General features: G+C 30.8%; 1 protein-coding gene across 1 annotated transcript in view; it reads right to left on the bottom strand.

The window, feature by feature from the left end:
* The window catches only part of LOC111633583 (ABC transporter C family member 5-like), a 27,380-nt gene extending 11,336 nt beyond the window's left edge, over nucleotides 1–16,044 (bottom strand). The window contains exons 1-6 of the mRNA XM_023378191.1: nucleotides 15,961–16,044; nucleotides 15,424–15,587; nucleotides 14,812–14,937; nucleotides 14,109–14,165; nucleotides 825–930; nucleotides 632–745 (exon numbers count right to left, since the gene is read on the bottom strand). Coding sequence (XP_023233959.1) covers nucleotides 632–745; nucleotides 825–930; nucleotides 14,109–14,165; nucleotides 14,812–14,937; nucleotides 15,424–15,587; nucleotides 15,961–16,002 — 609 coding nt within the window. The 5' untranslated portion in view covers nucleotides 16,003–16,044. The remainder of the gene's footprint in view (nucleotides 1–631; nucleotides 746–824; nucleotides 931–14,108; nucleotides 14,166–14,811; nucleotides 14,938–15,423; nucleotides 15,588–15,960) is intronic.
* Nucleotides 16,045–16,450: the final 406 nt, after the last annotated feature.

Genomic DNA, 16,450 nt, shown 5'->3' with positions numbered 1-16,450 from the left:
GAACTGGTGACGACTGACTCACTTTGTTGTCGTGTCTAATGTTGAATTGTTAAAATCGCGCTATTAGGTCGAAAGGTGCTGAGAAAGCGTCGTTATTACGCCTGAGAACTTAGCAGATGTTTAGCTCCCAGTTGTAAAAGTTGACAGTTATTAAACAAAAGTATAGCTGTACTGTGATCTTATGACACCGTGGAATGAAGGTAGAACTACAATGTAATATTATGATGAGATGATATAAACACATTCGAATTCGGATCCTCACAACGTGAAAAAACTGCATTTTAAATATGTGCTAATTTATAGGTAAATGCAATGAATTATTACACACTAAAAATAAGTGGATAGCTGGAAAGTGAAATAATATTTTTATGTAATGTTTATTTAAGTATAATTAATAAGCCATCAATGAAGGCTATTATTCGCGTTTCTTACTTAGGCCTGTTATTAAAGTTGTTCGTTAAAATACCTCATTACATGAAAAATAAATATGTAACAATAATTACAATACATTATATTTGACACTCACTTTTCTATATATAACTGTGCAAAAAGCTATCTTTAATTTCATTCCATATATATCTGTGATATAGTAATTAATATTATATATAATCGAATAAATTGTTGTCATTACGAAAAGTCCCGAAACTGTTACATAAATATTGTATTGATTACATCCCATTCTCATGTCGAAACATTGAACTGTTAATCCTGATAAGTATGCTACACTTGCCATTACCACTGTTTGCTGCAAATATAAATAAATAACAGTTATTTCGTTAGTAATAATATGTGCTTAACGTATCTGAAACTAATTGTCATAGTACCTGGATGAGTGCAAGTAAAAGTATTATTAAGTATTTCCATCCAACAAATCGTAATAATGCTTTCAATATACTTGTATTTTTTTTCTGTAGTTCCTTCTTCCACTCTCTGTAAAAAAATTATAGATTAACCCATCTTCAACCGAAAAGGGAGTCTTTTCTCAGGGTCAAAAAGAATTAGCGGTTTATCGACATTTGCAGTCGGGATAAAACCTGTTCTATTACTTTCGTAGAACAGAGTGAAGAAACATTACTTATAAATATAGTATTTTCCATTGCGTTTACTTTTTATTATTAAATCAGAAAACAAAAATTAAACACATTAAACTTATACCTGCTATATTGTATCTCAACGTACACCCATCAATATGGGGTTTGTGTTAAATTTCGCATGAATTTCTAATGTGTCATGGTGATGACAGGAAACCTGCATTTTCTTATTGAAAAGCAATAGACCAAGTCTCTCCCCACTGTGAACGTCAATAATTTGATATTTGTTCAATATGTAATAATCTGGATGACCTCTAAATTATTCTCACATGAAATCAATCCCTATCAACTTATTTAATTTTTACTTAAAGGTTATTTTAAATTTTATCGTTTCTAAATATTTTTAATATAACCTAAAAAGGTTACAAAAACTTCAACATCCTGCAAACAAGCTCTATAACGCACCCTTTAGGGAGAAATGAGAATGTTTTGCTTCCTTCCTCCACCCCTTCTATCATAGAATTTTGCACATCACGTGGTCAAATGACACAAGGATACATCCTGTCAGGTGATGAATTTCTGGGAATAATGATTTGGCAGAAAATGTAGATAAAAGGGCGAAGTTACAGACACTCGGGGCAGTTCATCCCAGATAGAATTGCCATGTAAAGGCAATTTCATCCCAGAAGGAACATGCCATAGGNTTTGCTGTGAAGTAGACTCAACCGCATTTCTACTGTTGTGGGCATAATGTATGTCTGATTTGAAATTATTTAACATTGTGTTTGTAATTTGCAGATCCTTGCAGCAGAAGGTATTTTCGATAACGTTGCTTTGATTCTTTTAATTGCACGATAAGATTGCTATATTGTATCTCAACGTACACCCATCAATATGGGGTTTGTGTTAAATTCCACATGAATTTCTAATGTTTCATGGTGATGGCAGGTAACCTGCATTTTCTTATTGAAAAGCAATAGACTAAGTCTCTCCCCACTGTGAACGTCAATAAATTGATATTTGTTCAATAACTCTGACTCTTCTTGTAAAAAATAGGAAAAGTGACAAAGTAAAAACAGAAAAATTTTTCCAGTATATTAATAATAATAATAATAATGTTTAGTTTTAATTTTTATTACGATTTTCTTAACTTACGTTTCAAATAAATCACCAAGATACTCTGAAGTATGATATTTTGAAGTTTCATATAAATCTTCTTCTTTTAAAAATCGCTTTCTTCCTTTATTTATTATTGGAAAAATCCAACTGAAAAAGAAATAATTCGTTATTATTGTAAATTAAAGTGCTTACGTTAAGAAGTGCGTTCAGAAAGAGTTAAGNTTTTAATTATAATATTATGTAAAGAATTTAAAAATTTGTTTTTTGGGCATTTTCTATAATCGTACCGTTTGGAAAATTTGCAGTTTATTCTCATCAGTTAAGGACATTATTTTATCTCATCTAAGAATAAATCATGACGATGTGTGCAATGGTGTTTTAGTTTCTGGTTATATGCCATTCTGATAAATATGGAAATTAGCAGTTTATAAAAGTGCATTAAACCGCAATAATTTTCGTGCTTTGCATACATACACTAAATTTCCTCAAGCTCATGATCCAAAAAAGTTAGTAGTAGGTAAAAGGAAACTGCAATGTTACAAACTATTTATTCAGCAAGTTTCTCCACACCTTCCTGTCGTTTGCTTCAAACACATTCACACCTGTTTCAACACACTTTCTCACATTTTTTTTCTGACTCAACACGTTTCATTTTTTTAGATATTTATCCACATGTACAAACCAAGACGTTCTTGGCCATCCCCCCATTCCATTTCTTATCTCAATCCCACATGTATATTCTCTTTAACAGTTTTCCATTCATTTTCTTATAATGGCCCCACCATCGTCGTGTTAATTCCTCATATATTCAAATAAACTCGCTGTGATCCCACACTCCTGTAGCATTTGTTTTTTCACCATGATTTTAACCTTCTTGTTGTTAGCAGACTTGTATGCTTTCTGGACTCTGTGGTTTTTGTCAGCAGCAGTTTGCGATAATACGGATATAAACACATTAAGTAGATCAAAGGGTAGTGACTAGACTCTACCCTCTGACCTCCAACCTGAATTGGTTCTTCAGCTTGTAAGTTATGCATGGGACTAACAATTCCGTAATGTAAAAGTTTTACATTCTTAGAAGAAGGCAAATGGAAATAAAGATGTTTTGCATATTTGTATTCATATTTTAAAAAACTAAACATAAAATTATTTTGTAATAATAGGAATAACTTTGACCAACAAAACAAGAAAAACCTACTTTGAAAAAATTCGATAAAAACAAAAATTTTTCGATTTAACTTTTGAATTTCAATCTTAAAATTTTGACAATAGGTGTGGCTAGGATTATATAGCATACCAAAGGATGGTGGACGTACAAAATACATTGAACCGAAGTTACAGTAAAGTTATGAGAATAATGAGGTAGGCATCAAAGATCATTCCTGTATGTCACGGATGCTGCCCGAAAGTGAGCAGTACAATACATTACACTATTGTACATTTATAACTATTGACTCTGATTAGATGTCTTTAGTGCCATATGTATGAGATAGGCCAGGAACACACATGCGTAAAATTCGGCTTAAAATCTAGCATAAAACAGAAAACGTAACATTTTTTCTGAAATTTTGGCTAAAACAGAACTGAAAATAAAGTAGAGCATGTCTGTACTTTTTATACCGAAATATCTCCAATAAAGAGAAGTCTTTTCTGTGACGTCAAAGTAGACACGTGGTTTTTATTCTAACAATGGCGGCAATGAGGGTTAACCCTACAATTGTAACAGTCTCGAAAAAACGAAAAATAAATGAAATAGAAGAGTGTATTGAATCCGTACGACCACATCAGTATCATGTATAAAGACACTATATTTAAACAACGTCTATGGATGGCTATAGGTGCAAAATTTCAAATAACAGGTAGGTCTAGTAGAATCGATATATAGGCCTAGTATTTAGATCACACGTTCTTTATTTGAATTCGAAATACGAGTCTATTAATTAAATTGTCTATATTATAGCAGAGGAAGCGAATAAAAAATGGAAGGTACAAAGGGATATGTGAGAAAAAAAATTAATAAAATGTAGCGCTGTTTGTGGCAGTGGCGTTTCCTATTCGTCCAGAATTTTTACGTATGTGTGAGAATACGGACGAGGGTCCAGGCCCTCTGATCGTCAGATCAATTAGACCTGCTCACTTTGTCACTAGATGGCTTGATTTTGAACAGGACCCGAGTGGTAAGATCCTGTGTGGGATTGTGCATAAAGAACGAATATCAGACAAGAAGGACATTAAATATGAAATTAACAATTTAATTACAGAAGACCAAAATAACAAGAACAAATAATATAATAATAAAACATAAAACATAAGTCTAACCTAAGACTAGGGACATTCCTCTTATAGTAGATAATTTGATTAGAAGTAACAATAATACTAGCAAATAGTATAAATACAAATGTAAAACATGAAAAATACAGGACTTATATCCTATCGCGAGACTAGGATCTATCCTTTCAATCGAGAGAGTGAGTTCACAAACATCAGTTACCTCGTTGGACATGTCAATGTCCTCGTTGGACATTTGACATGTCCAACGAGGACATTTGACATGTCCAACGAGGAGTAGAATTGGTCTAGGAGTAGAATATTCATTCAGTGGTGGAGGAGTAGCACCAGACAAACCTCTATGGCAATGTCCTCATTATCTTGCTGGCTGGTCCCTATGGCAGGTTCCTTCCTTTCGTGGACGGCCTCTGGATGGCAATTTGGGAACAAACTGCCCAGAGCATCTGAAAACCTGCCTCTTTATCCCTCTTTTCTGCACCATCATGATTATCCGAAATGATGTGTCATTCGATTAGATGGAGTGCAAAATTCTAAGATACGAGGCGTGGAGGGAGGAAACAAAACATCCTCAGTTCTTGGTAAAAGTGGCATGACAGAGCACTTTTACAGGATGTAAAGTTTATAACCTTATTAGGTTATGTTTTATTAATTATTTCCAAATTTTATCGTTTTTAAGCTTTAAAGTAATATTTTTTTTTCCCAACTCTGTTTAAAGTAAAATTATATAAATTGATTTTGAGAATCCCTTCGGATTATCACATATGTGTGTTCCGGCATAAAAGCGTAAAACAGAAACTGAACCGAAAACTGATTTCTGATTCAGTTTTCTGCCACACAATTTTACGCGTGTGTTCCTGGCCATAGGGTTATGATTTTTGAGTTCGTTTGTATTCATGTATTTTGGATATGCATGATCCCCATGTGGAGTCTGCATCTATATATGTAATGTTTTCTTTAATGAATTATTATAAGTTATTTAAGTAATGCCGTGCTTGTAGTAAATATTCGTAATTTCTCTGTTATGGTTGTCATTGGAAATGTCTTGCTATATAGATTTCCACGAGTGTTGTATTGTTATATTCAAGAAATCTTTAATCTTTCATGAGAGCAAGTGTTTTTGAATGATAATATTTCTCTCGTACATCGTATTTTAGCTATCAGGATTTTGAAAGTTTTGTTTGAATTTGTCATGTACTTACTTTTTCCCCTTAAACTATACTAAATATATGCATCATAGTTGCTTTTATTTTTATTGTAAAAGTACTTTCATCACACATTTTAGAAACGTGTGATTAGATTTATTAGATTTCACTAAGATTAATGCAAAATGATTGTATCTAAATATGGGTGTATTGAAATCCAAAAATTGAAAACTACAGTATATTATGTGGAATACTTTTTGCTGTTTACCAGTAGTTTACAGTATTTACGGAAAGTATTCTATCTCCAAAGGATTGAAGTTCAACATACATAATTGACATCATATCTAATTGATAAAGGCAAATAATGGGTGTGATGTTAAGTATGCAAGTCGATCACTTTCACAATACAGTTGTTGACCTTAAAATTGTAGAATTTGTGTTAAATATTTGAGACAGCTTGATATTAAAATATGAACCGTGTGGGTTCATAAGACGATAAAAAAGTTCGTTCAAAAACCAAGGAAAACTAATACAGTAAGACCCTGCTTGAAGTAAAAATTCAACATAAAATATCGCAGTATTTTGAACGTATTTAGTTAAACGTCTGTTTTTTCGTATTAGTTTTCGATATTTTTTTATATTTAAAATTCTAATTTCAATAAGAGTAATTTGCTTAAATAAATATGAATATATTTGAATAAATGATAATTTCTATTATAAATGAAAATGATAGTTATAATTTTATATATATATATTTTTTTTCTTAATGAAAAATTATCTTTCACTTGTATACAGTATTCAAATTTATTCATTACCTGAAGTCTCTTCAACGAAATTAATATTTCTGCTACACAATTTATCCCCATAGAAAACAAGCCAAGAACAAAACTATTGATGTAAATGGAAAAAGCCATAGTGACAAATACAATTTGGGCATTTAATTTTCCTCCATTTAGAAAGAATGCAAGGCATGTGAACGAAATAAATAATTTCGATATAGGATATGACGACATTGTTGATATCCCACTTGTATATAAAAACATTCGAATTTTTTTCATTTCTTTCCTGCAAATAAAAATAATGAAATAATACAAAATGTACAATGTGCACATAATTACTCAACTGAAAACACATAAATACAGTAGAGCGTCGTTTATCCGAATTAATTNAATTACAATACATTATATTTGACACTCACTTTTCTATATATAACTGTGCAAAAAGCTATCTTTAATTTCATTCCATATATATCTGTGATATAGTAATTAATATTATATATAATCGAATAAATTGTTGTCATTACGAAAAGTCCCGTAACTGTTAGATAAATATTGTATTGAATATTGTATTAACATTGAACTGTTAATCCTGATAAGTATGCTACACTTGCCATTACCACTGTTTGCTGCAAATATAAATAAATAACAGTTATTTCGTTAGTAATAATATGTGCTTAACGTATCTGAAACTAATTGTCATAGTACCTGGATGAGTGCAAGTAAAAGTATTATTAAGTATTTCCATCCAACAAATCGTAATAATGCTTTCAATATACTTGTATTTTTTTTCTGTAGTTCCTTCTTCCACTCTCTGTAAAAAAATTATAGATTAACCCATCTCCAACCGAAAAGGGAGTCTTTTCTCAGGGTCAAAAACAATTAGCGGTTTATCGACATTTGCAGTCGGGATAAAACCTGTTCTATTACTTTCGTAGAACAGAGTGAAGAAACATTACTTATAAATATAGTATTTTCCATTGCGTTTACTTTTTATTATTAAATCAGAAAACAAAAATTAAACACATTAAACTTATACCTGCTATATTGTATCTCAACGTACACCCATCAATATGGGGTTTGTGTTAAATTCCACATGAATTTCTAATGTTTCATGGTGATGGCAGGTAACCTGCATTTTCTTATTGAAAAGCAATAGACTAAGTCTCTCCCCACTGTGAACGTCAATAAATTGATATTTGTTCAATAACTCTGACTCTTCTTGTAAAAAATAGGAAAAGTGACAAAGTAAAAACAGAAAAATTTTTCCAGTATATTAATAATAATAAAAAAAATGTTTAGTTTTAATTTTTATTACGATTTTCTTAACTTACGTTTCAAATAAATCACCAAGATACTCTGAAGTATGATATTTTGAAGTTTCATATAAATCTTCTTCTTTTAAAAATCGCTTTCTTCTTTTATTTATTATTGGAAAAATCCAACTGAAAAAGAAATAATTCGTTATTATTGTAAATTAAAGTGCTTACGTTAAGAAGTGCGTTCAGAAAGAGTTAAGAATGTTAAATTGTTATACAGCAAATAAACTGTATATGATAAACTATATTCATGTAATTACAAAGGTTAAACTTTGTAAACAAGTAGAGAACAATATTTTTTGAAATTTAGCAAATAATGATAGACAATACGATGACATGAAGGACAAGAAAGTCCTGTACTTTGATAAAAATGATAACATTAAACTACTTTTTATAATATTGTAGGTTTAATAAATAAATGTCGTTTTGCTATTTTGTAAAATGTGATATATAAAATGCATGCATTCTGTGTAGTGAGTAAGTAAAGTTCAAATCGTGCCTTCCTATTTCCCTGTATGTCAAAAAGTACACCTTAGGACTCCTTGAACACAAATTAAGTCTATTTATTTAACACTATTTACAGAGATACACAGCAATACATCTTGATTACTCTAACTACAAGGTCTTAGTCCAGACTACTTTTTTCACTGCACAGTTTTATGATAGGCGCCCCGCTCAAACAGTCGCGTTTCTTTATATCTAAGTTATAGATCCTTGGTCGACTAATCAAAAACTGAGCTGAGTTGTGCTTCCTATTGAGACTGAGGCGGTCCCAATAAGAAGCTGAGCTCAGTTCAGCTCAGGAGTTTTCGAATGGTAAGAAGCTAAGGTAAGTGTAACACCAGCAGGGAAAGTGTTAAGTTTTCACTTGTTGAAGCACGTTTTCTGAAAATGGATGGTTGGCATCATTCTAGACAAGTCAAGATACATATGCCAACCACATCGGTTGGCATACCATTCGAAACCTCCTTGACAGAATACTTGGCAAATATTTCGGTAATTGAATTAGTGTTTTTTGAGGAATATAATGTTTATTATTAGTTAGTCCATTGTTGTAGAGCAAGGTTGCCAGATAATAGAAGATAGTTATAGCCAAATCTGTATGACATATTTGCCAAATTATCCAAAAAGTCAAATTATTTATAAGATATTGCTTAATACACAAAAAAACAGAAAATTTTATTGAGATAATGTAAACAAAACATAACGTATGCAATTTACAGGAACATCATTATGTGTGTCTTCTTTGTATATATCTGGTATAATTTGCTGTGAAGTAGACTCAACCGCATTTCTACTGTTGTGGGCATAATGTATGTCTGATTTGAAATTATTTAACATTGTGTTTGTAATTTGCAGATCCTTGCAGCAGAAGGTATTTTCGATAACGTTGCTTTGATTCTTTTAATTGCACGATAAGATTAAATTGCAATGTGTTTCTTTGTCTTTCAATGTGTTTTTACTGCAGTGATAAGAGAAAATATTTATTCAACAATTTCCTTGCTTGCTGGACTTTGTGAGGTTCCGGAACGGGGCAAACACAAATTTGTTTTCAAGTTAATTAAAAGCGAATACGCTATTGTCGAGTCGGATCAATGGTGATGTTAGTTATGTAAAGGAGAGGAGAAAAAAACTATAACTGTCAAACAAACGCGACACGAAAACAAATAATGTAACGAGTCAGACGAAATGTTGTTCAGGAAAGGTAGAACTCTGACACAAGTGCTCATAAACCGTCGATCTAGGAAAATAAGTTTCGGAAAAGGGGAATGACTTGACGGATAGAAAAACATCGGCAATGATCGTTAAAGCTCTAAGACGACAAAAAACACAAACAACGGACAAAATTACGAGTACAAGGTTTATGGTTCTATCAAAAATCTCTGGACATAGTTGACGAAAAGGTGTCGAATACACGCCTCAAATCGGACCTTTTCGTGATCTGATCAGGACTCGGTTTTCACCTATAAACAAAGGATAGACCAATCGTAAAGCGAGGAATGAGAAGTGGAGCCAATCAAAAATACGGATAGCGGGAGAAAAACTATAAATATCGGTTATTCAATGTCGAAGACTGTCTTCCTCTGGATTAAACTCAAAGTTGTGATCATTGAATTGTGTTGTGTTGCCATCGACCAGATAGGACGTCGCAGCTCCTTCGTCAATCATCTGCATCCAACGACCCCTTCTCGTCCACCCTGGCTACCATCGATAGACCATTCCGAAGGAACACCAAGATTTGGGAACTGTCTAATATTCATGTAAGCATACATGATAAAAAAAATAAACTTTTTAAATTTGTAAGACACTTGTCATCATTTCTCTCCTCTGTCACACCCACATGCAAAATTCCCTTACGCGAGATTAATTGATCACCCCCTAAAAGTCGGCAGGCTTACAAGTTACGAGACAATTAATTGCCTATTTTGCCAATTGTTTAAAGTTTGGAGATTGTAAATACCAAGCTACAGCTTGATTGTGTTTTTTGGAATTTTCTTGTTTTCAAAAAAACATTTTTACTATTCAATCTATTACACTAATTTACCTATTTTGTTGTTCAATTTTACCGAAATTATTTGTGGGTAAATACAGCATAAATGAACTGAAAAATTTTTCTTTTATTTTTGACCTAGGCAATTTAATTTTTGAACTAAGCAGTTTGTAAACATTAATCGCATTGCATACTGAAATTTAATTACATGGATATTTAAAATAATCTGACTAATACAAATATTCTAAACAATATTAAAAACAAATGCATAAACACCTGAGTTGCTAAGTATNTGTTCAATAATAAATGTGAATTCTTCTTCGTGGAAAAAATAAGACATTCCCTGAAAATAAGACCTAGCTGCATTTTTCAGAACAAAAATTAATATAATACACTGTCTTATTTTCGGGGAAACACGGTGGTAAAATAATTTTAATATTAATAATAATAATTTAGTAACATAAATTTATTCATAGTAAAATGTACTCACGGGCCGTAAAAATTATTTGGGGGGCCGTATACGGCCCGCGGGCCGCCAGTTGGACAGCGCTGCATTACACTATTGTACATTTGGAACTATTGACTCTGATTAGATGTGTTCAGTGCCATATGTTTGAGGTAGGCCAGGAACACACGAGTAAAATTCGGCTTAAAATCTAGCATAGAACAGAAAACGTAAAAATTTTTCTAAAATTTTGGCTGAAACTGAACTGAAAATAGAGTGGAGCATGTCTCTACTTTTTACGCCGAAATACCTCCAATAAAGAGAAGTATTTTCTGTGACGTCAAAGTAGACACGTGGTTTTTATTCTAACAATGGCGGCAATGAGGGTTAACCCTACAATTGTGATAGTCTCGAAAAAACGAAAAATAAATGAAATAGAAGAGTTCATTGAATCTGTTCGACCACATCAGTGTCATGTATAAAGACACTATATTTAAACAAAGTTTATGGATGGCTACACGTGCAAAATTTCAAATAACAGGTAGGTCTAGTAGAATCGATATATAGGCCTAGTATGTAGATCACACGTTCTTTATTGGAATTCGGAATACGAGTCTATTAATTAAATTTTCTATATTATAGCAGAGGAAGCGGATAAAAAATAGAAGGTACAAAAGGATAGATATGTGAGAAAAAAAAATTAATAAAATGTAGCGCTGTTTGTGGCAGTGGCGTTTCCTATTCGTCCAGAATTTTTACGTATGTGTGTTCCGGCATAAAAGCGTAAAACAGAAACTGAACCGAAAGCTGATTTCTGATTCAGTTTTCTGCCACACAATTTTACGCATGTGTGTTCCTGGCCGTAGCGTTAAGATTTTTGAGTTCGTTTGTATGCATGTATTTTGGATATGCATGATCTCCATGTGGAGTTTGCATCTATATATGTAATGTTTTTATTAATGAATTATTATAAGTTATTTAAGTAATGCCGTTCTTGTAGTAAATATCCGTAATTTCTCTGCTATGGTTGTCATTGGAAATGTCTTGCTATATAGATTTTCACGAGTGTTGTATTGTTATATTCAAGAAATCTTTAATCTTTCATGAGAGCAAGTGTTTTTGAATGGTAATGTTTCTCTCGTACATCGTATTTTAGCTATCAGGATTTTGAAAGTTTTGTTTGAATTTGTCATGTACTTATTTTTCCCCCTTAAACTATACTAAATATATGCAACATAGTTGCTTTTATTTTTATTGTAAAAGTACTTTCATCACACATTTCAAAAACATTTTATTATATTTCATTAAGATTAATGCAAAATGATTGTATCTAAATATAGGTGTATTGAAATCCAAAAATTGAGAACTACAGTATATTATGTGGAATACTGTGGAATACTTTTTGCTTTTTACCAGTAGTTTACAGTATTTACGGAAAGTATTTTATCTCCAAAAGATTGAAGTTCAACATACATAATTGACATCATATCTAATTGATAAAGGCAAGTAATGGGTGTGATGTTAAGTATGCAAGTCGATCACTTTCACAATACAGTTGTTTTCCTTAAAATTGTAGAATTTGTGTTAGATATTTGAGACCGCTTGATATTAAAATATGAACCGTGTGGGTTCATAAGACAATAAAAAAGTTCGTTCAAAAACCAAGGAAAACTAATACAAAAAGACCCTGCTTAAAGTAAAAATTCAACATAAAATATCGCAGTATTTTGAACGTATTTAGTTAAACGTCTGTTTTTTCGTATTAGTTTTCGATATTTTTTTATATTTAAAATTCTAATTTCAATAAGAGTAATTTGCTTAAATAAATATGAATATATTTGAATAAATGATAATTTCTATTATAAATGAAAATGATAGTTATAATTTTATATATATATATTTTTTTTCTTAATGAAAAATTATCTTTCACTTGTATACAGTATTCAAATTTATTCATTACCTGAAGTCTCTTCAACGAAATTAATATTTCTGCTACACAATTTATCCCCATAGAAAACAAGCCAAGAACAAAACTATTGATGTAAATGGAAAAAGCCATAGTGACAAATACAATTTGGGCATTTAATTTTCCTCCATTTAGAAAGAATGCAAGGCATGTGAACGAAATAAATAATTTCGATATAGGATATGACGACATTGTTGATATCCCACTTGTATATAAAAACATTCGAATTTTTTTCATTTCTTTCCTGCAAATAAAAATAATGAAATAATACAAAATGTACAATGTGCACATAATTACTCAACTGAAAACACATAAATACAGTAGAGCGTCGTTTATCCGAATTAATTGGGGACTGGGATTGTTCGGATAACCGATTATGTACGAAAAATATATCAACTTATCCCGCGTTAAAAATTTTCTCCATTGTGTGTCGCTTCGCGTTGAATTTTCGTCGATGTTAAGCCTAACGTAAACTTTTTAAAATAATAATCTGACTGTTGTATCGGTATAAATTATTTCTTTATTTTGTACAAACAAAATAAATATATTGAAAAATATAAGGACAATAAAAAATTATACTTCAGAACTTAATTTCGTATCATAAACGTAAAATATTTCAGTAGCTCAAGACATAGACAAAGATTGCAGCGCCACAGCACTAGCGAAAATTTAAATTTGTCAACTTGAATTCTTTCGGATAACCGATGTTTCGGATAACCGAGTTTCGGATAAACGACGCTCTACTGTATAGTAAAACCTTTGTTGGAATATTTTTCCCAGATTAGAAGAATTTCAATAGTGTTTGTTTAAAAATGTTTGTTTAAAATGTTTCTTTTTCGTTTATATAAACTTTTTATTTTACTTCGGCTTCGTTCTGGCCAATTTTTACTGTATTTAATTCTACTTACATTCTGATTCTCTCTATTAATGCAGCATACGGCAATTCTCAGGTGTACATTTTAATTAATCTCATATCAGCAATCATCTCGTTCAACAGGTTCAATCTTTCATCTCCCAATATGGCTGCTTGTAATCTATCATTATGGAATTATGAATTAGATATAAATAATTACTGTTGGAAAAACATAAAATTAATCACTTAACAATTTACCGCTCTTTGTAAGAGTAGAATTTCTTATATCTATATAAAGTAATACAACAGNATATCCCACTTGTATATAAAAACATTCGAATTTTTTTCATTTCTTTCCTGCAAATAAAAATAATGAAATAATACAAAATGTACAATGTGCACATAATTACTCAACTGAAAACACATAAATACAGTAGAGCGTCGTTTATCCGAATTAATTGGGGACTGGGATTGTTCGGATAACCGATTATGTACGAAAAATATATCAACTTATCCCGCGTTAAAAATTTTCTCCATTGTGTGTCGCTTCGCGTTGAATTTTCGTCGATGTTAAGCCTAACGTAAACTTTTTAAAATAATAATCTGACTGTTGTATCGGTATAAATTATTTCTTTATTTTGTACAAACAAAATAAATATATTGAAAAATATAAGGACAATAAAAAANATATCCCGCTTGTATATAAAAACATTCGAATTTTTTTCATTTCTTTCCTGCAAATAAAAATAATGAAATAATACAAAATGTACAATGTGCACATAATTACTCAACTGAAAACACATAAATACAGTAGAGCGTCGTTTATCCGAATTAATTGGGGACTGGGGTTGTTCGGATAACCGATTATGTACGAAAAATATATCAACTTATCCCGCGTTAAAATTTTTCTCCGTTGCGTGTCGCTTCGCGTTAAATTTTCGTCGATGTTAAGCCTAACGTAAACTTTTTAAAATAATAATCGTGACTATTGTATCGGTATAAATTATTTCTTTATTTTGTACAAACAAAAGAAATATATTGAAAAACATAAGAACAATAAAAAATTATACTTCAGAACCTAATTTCGTATCAAAAACGTAAAATATTTCAGTAGCTCAAGACATAGACAAAGATTGCAGCGCCACAGCACTAGCGAAAATTTAAATTTGCCAACTGGAATTCTTTCGGATAACCGACTTTCGGATAAACGACGCTCTGCTGTATAGTAAAACCTTTCTTGAAATATTTTTCCGAGATTAGAACAATTTTAATAGTGAAAACTGTTTGTTCAAAATGTTTTTTTTTTTTTCGTTTATATAAACTTTTTATTTTACTTCGGCTTCGTTCTGGCCAATTTTTACTGTATTTAATTCTACTTACATTCTGATTTTCTCTATTAATGCAGCATACGGCAATTCCCAGGTGTACATTTTAATTAGTCTCATATCAGCAATCATCTCGTTCAACAGGTTCAATCTTTCATCTCCCAATATGGCTGCTTGTAATCTATCATTATGAAATTATGAATTAGATATAAATTACTGTTGGAAAAACATAAAATTAATCACTTAACAATTTACCGCTCTTTGTAAGAGTAGAATTTCTTATATCTATATAAAGTAATACAACAGTTTAAATAATAATTTATTGGTTGTAGCACATAATAGGAACCGAAGTAAAATGATTTTTGTGACTTGTAATATCATACTTGTAAAATGTTATTGTAAGAAATTTGTGACTACTTCTCAATTAAATTAACATAACCCCGACAAAGTGTTAAAAATTTTACTATTGGTAAAATTTAAGTTTATTAATTAAAATTCGTTTATGTCTGTGAAGTGAATATTGGGTACACGTTATAAATCCAGAAAAAGGACAATTAAAATATTAGTTTGTCTCTGTGTTACATGCCATAGCATCATTGAAGGGGTAAAAGTACATAATATATACACATATATAACAACTTTAATTAAAATTTAAAATAATTATTACCTGAATTTCGAATATAGTTTACTCAAAGCAATTTGTATAGGAATGAAGGTAAATACAGCTACAAATCCAACTAAAATAGTCCATCCATAATATTGCCATAATGTCGCTATTACAGTAACGATGCAAAACGGATTTGTAAATAAATAAGGAATGCAAAAAATTTTCTGAAATAAAAGAAATGCGAAATATGTAAAAATAACTATTAATATATGTATAAATGAGAAGGTTTGTTTGTTTTTTTAACTCTTTCTGCTCTGTGGCACTAAGAGAGCCTCTTTTAGCAAACCCATTATGGGTTCAGCCATATATTATGAGTTATTGTGATTCCTTATAAAGATGCCTATAGTTCCTATTGTGACAAGAAATAACTACTACAAGTATATAACATTAACTACAAAATGATTTAAAAAATATCTATTAATTAATCTCTCATTGTATTATGCATAGGAAAAATTATTTTCACCAACGTGTAATTTTTCGTCTAGAAGAAAAATACCATTTGATTAAATATGTTTCAAAAAATTATTTTCAACTTACATTTTGAAATTTGCTGACATCATTGGCTAGAAGATTTACCATTTGTCCTATATTCGCTTTTTCTAGAGACGAAGGGCTTAACCTAATTGCCTACATATAAAAATTTTATACCACACATAAATATTCTCAGAAAGTTATATTAATCTAATAAAAAATATGTTTCTTGAACAGGAATGTTTTTAAATGCGATCGTTTCAAAAATTTATTTTTCATGAATTTCTAAAAACATAAAGACATTAAACAGCGTTTTTGATTTCCCTTGCAATTTTATAAACGTTTACAATTAGTGCTTCAAAAATAAATCTAAAAAGTACAGTAGAGCATCGTTTATCCGAAAGTCGGTTATCCGAAAGAATTCCAGTCGGCCTAAAGTATAATTTTTATATGTTTTTATATTTTTCAATGTATTTATTTCGTTTGTAAAACATAAAGAAATCATTTTTAACGATACAATAGCCATTATTTTAAAATTATTATTATTTTAAAAAGT

This window comes from Centruroides sculpturatus, unplaced genomic scaffold (assembly GCF_000671375.1).
Source record: "Centruroides sculpturatus isolate CEXI.00-Female unplaced genomic scaffold, Cexi_2.0 scaffold551, whole genome shotgun sequence".
NCBI lineage: Eukaryota > Metazoa > Arthropoda > Arachnida > Scorpiones > Buthidae > Centruroides > Centruroides sculpturatus.
The sequence above is the reverse complement of the archived record's forward strand: the minus strand, read 5'-3'. Positions and strand labels throughout refer to the sequence as shown.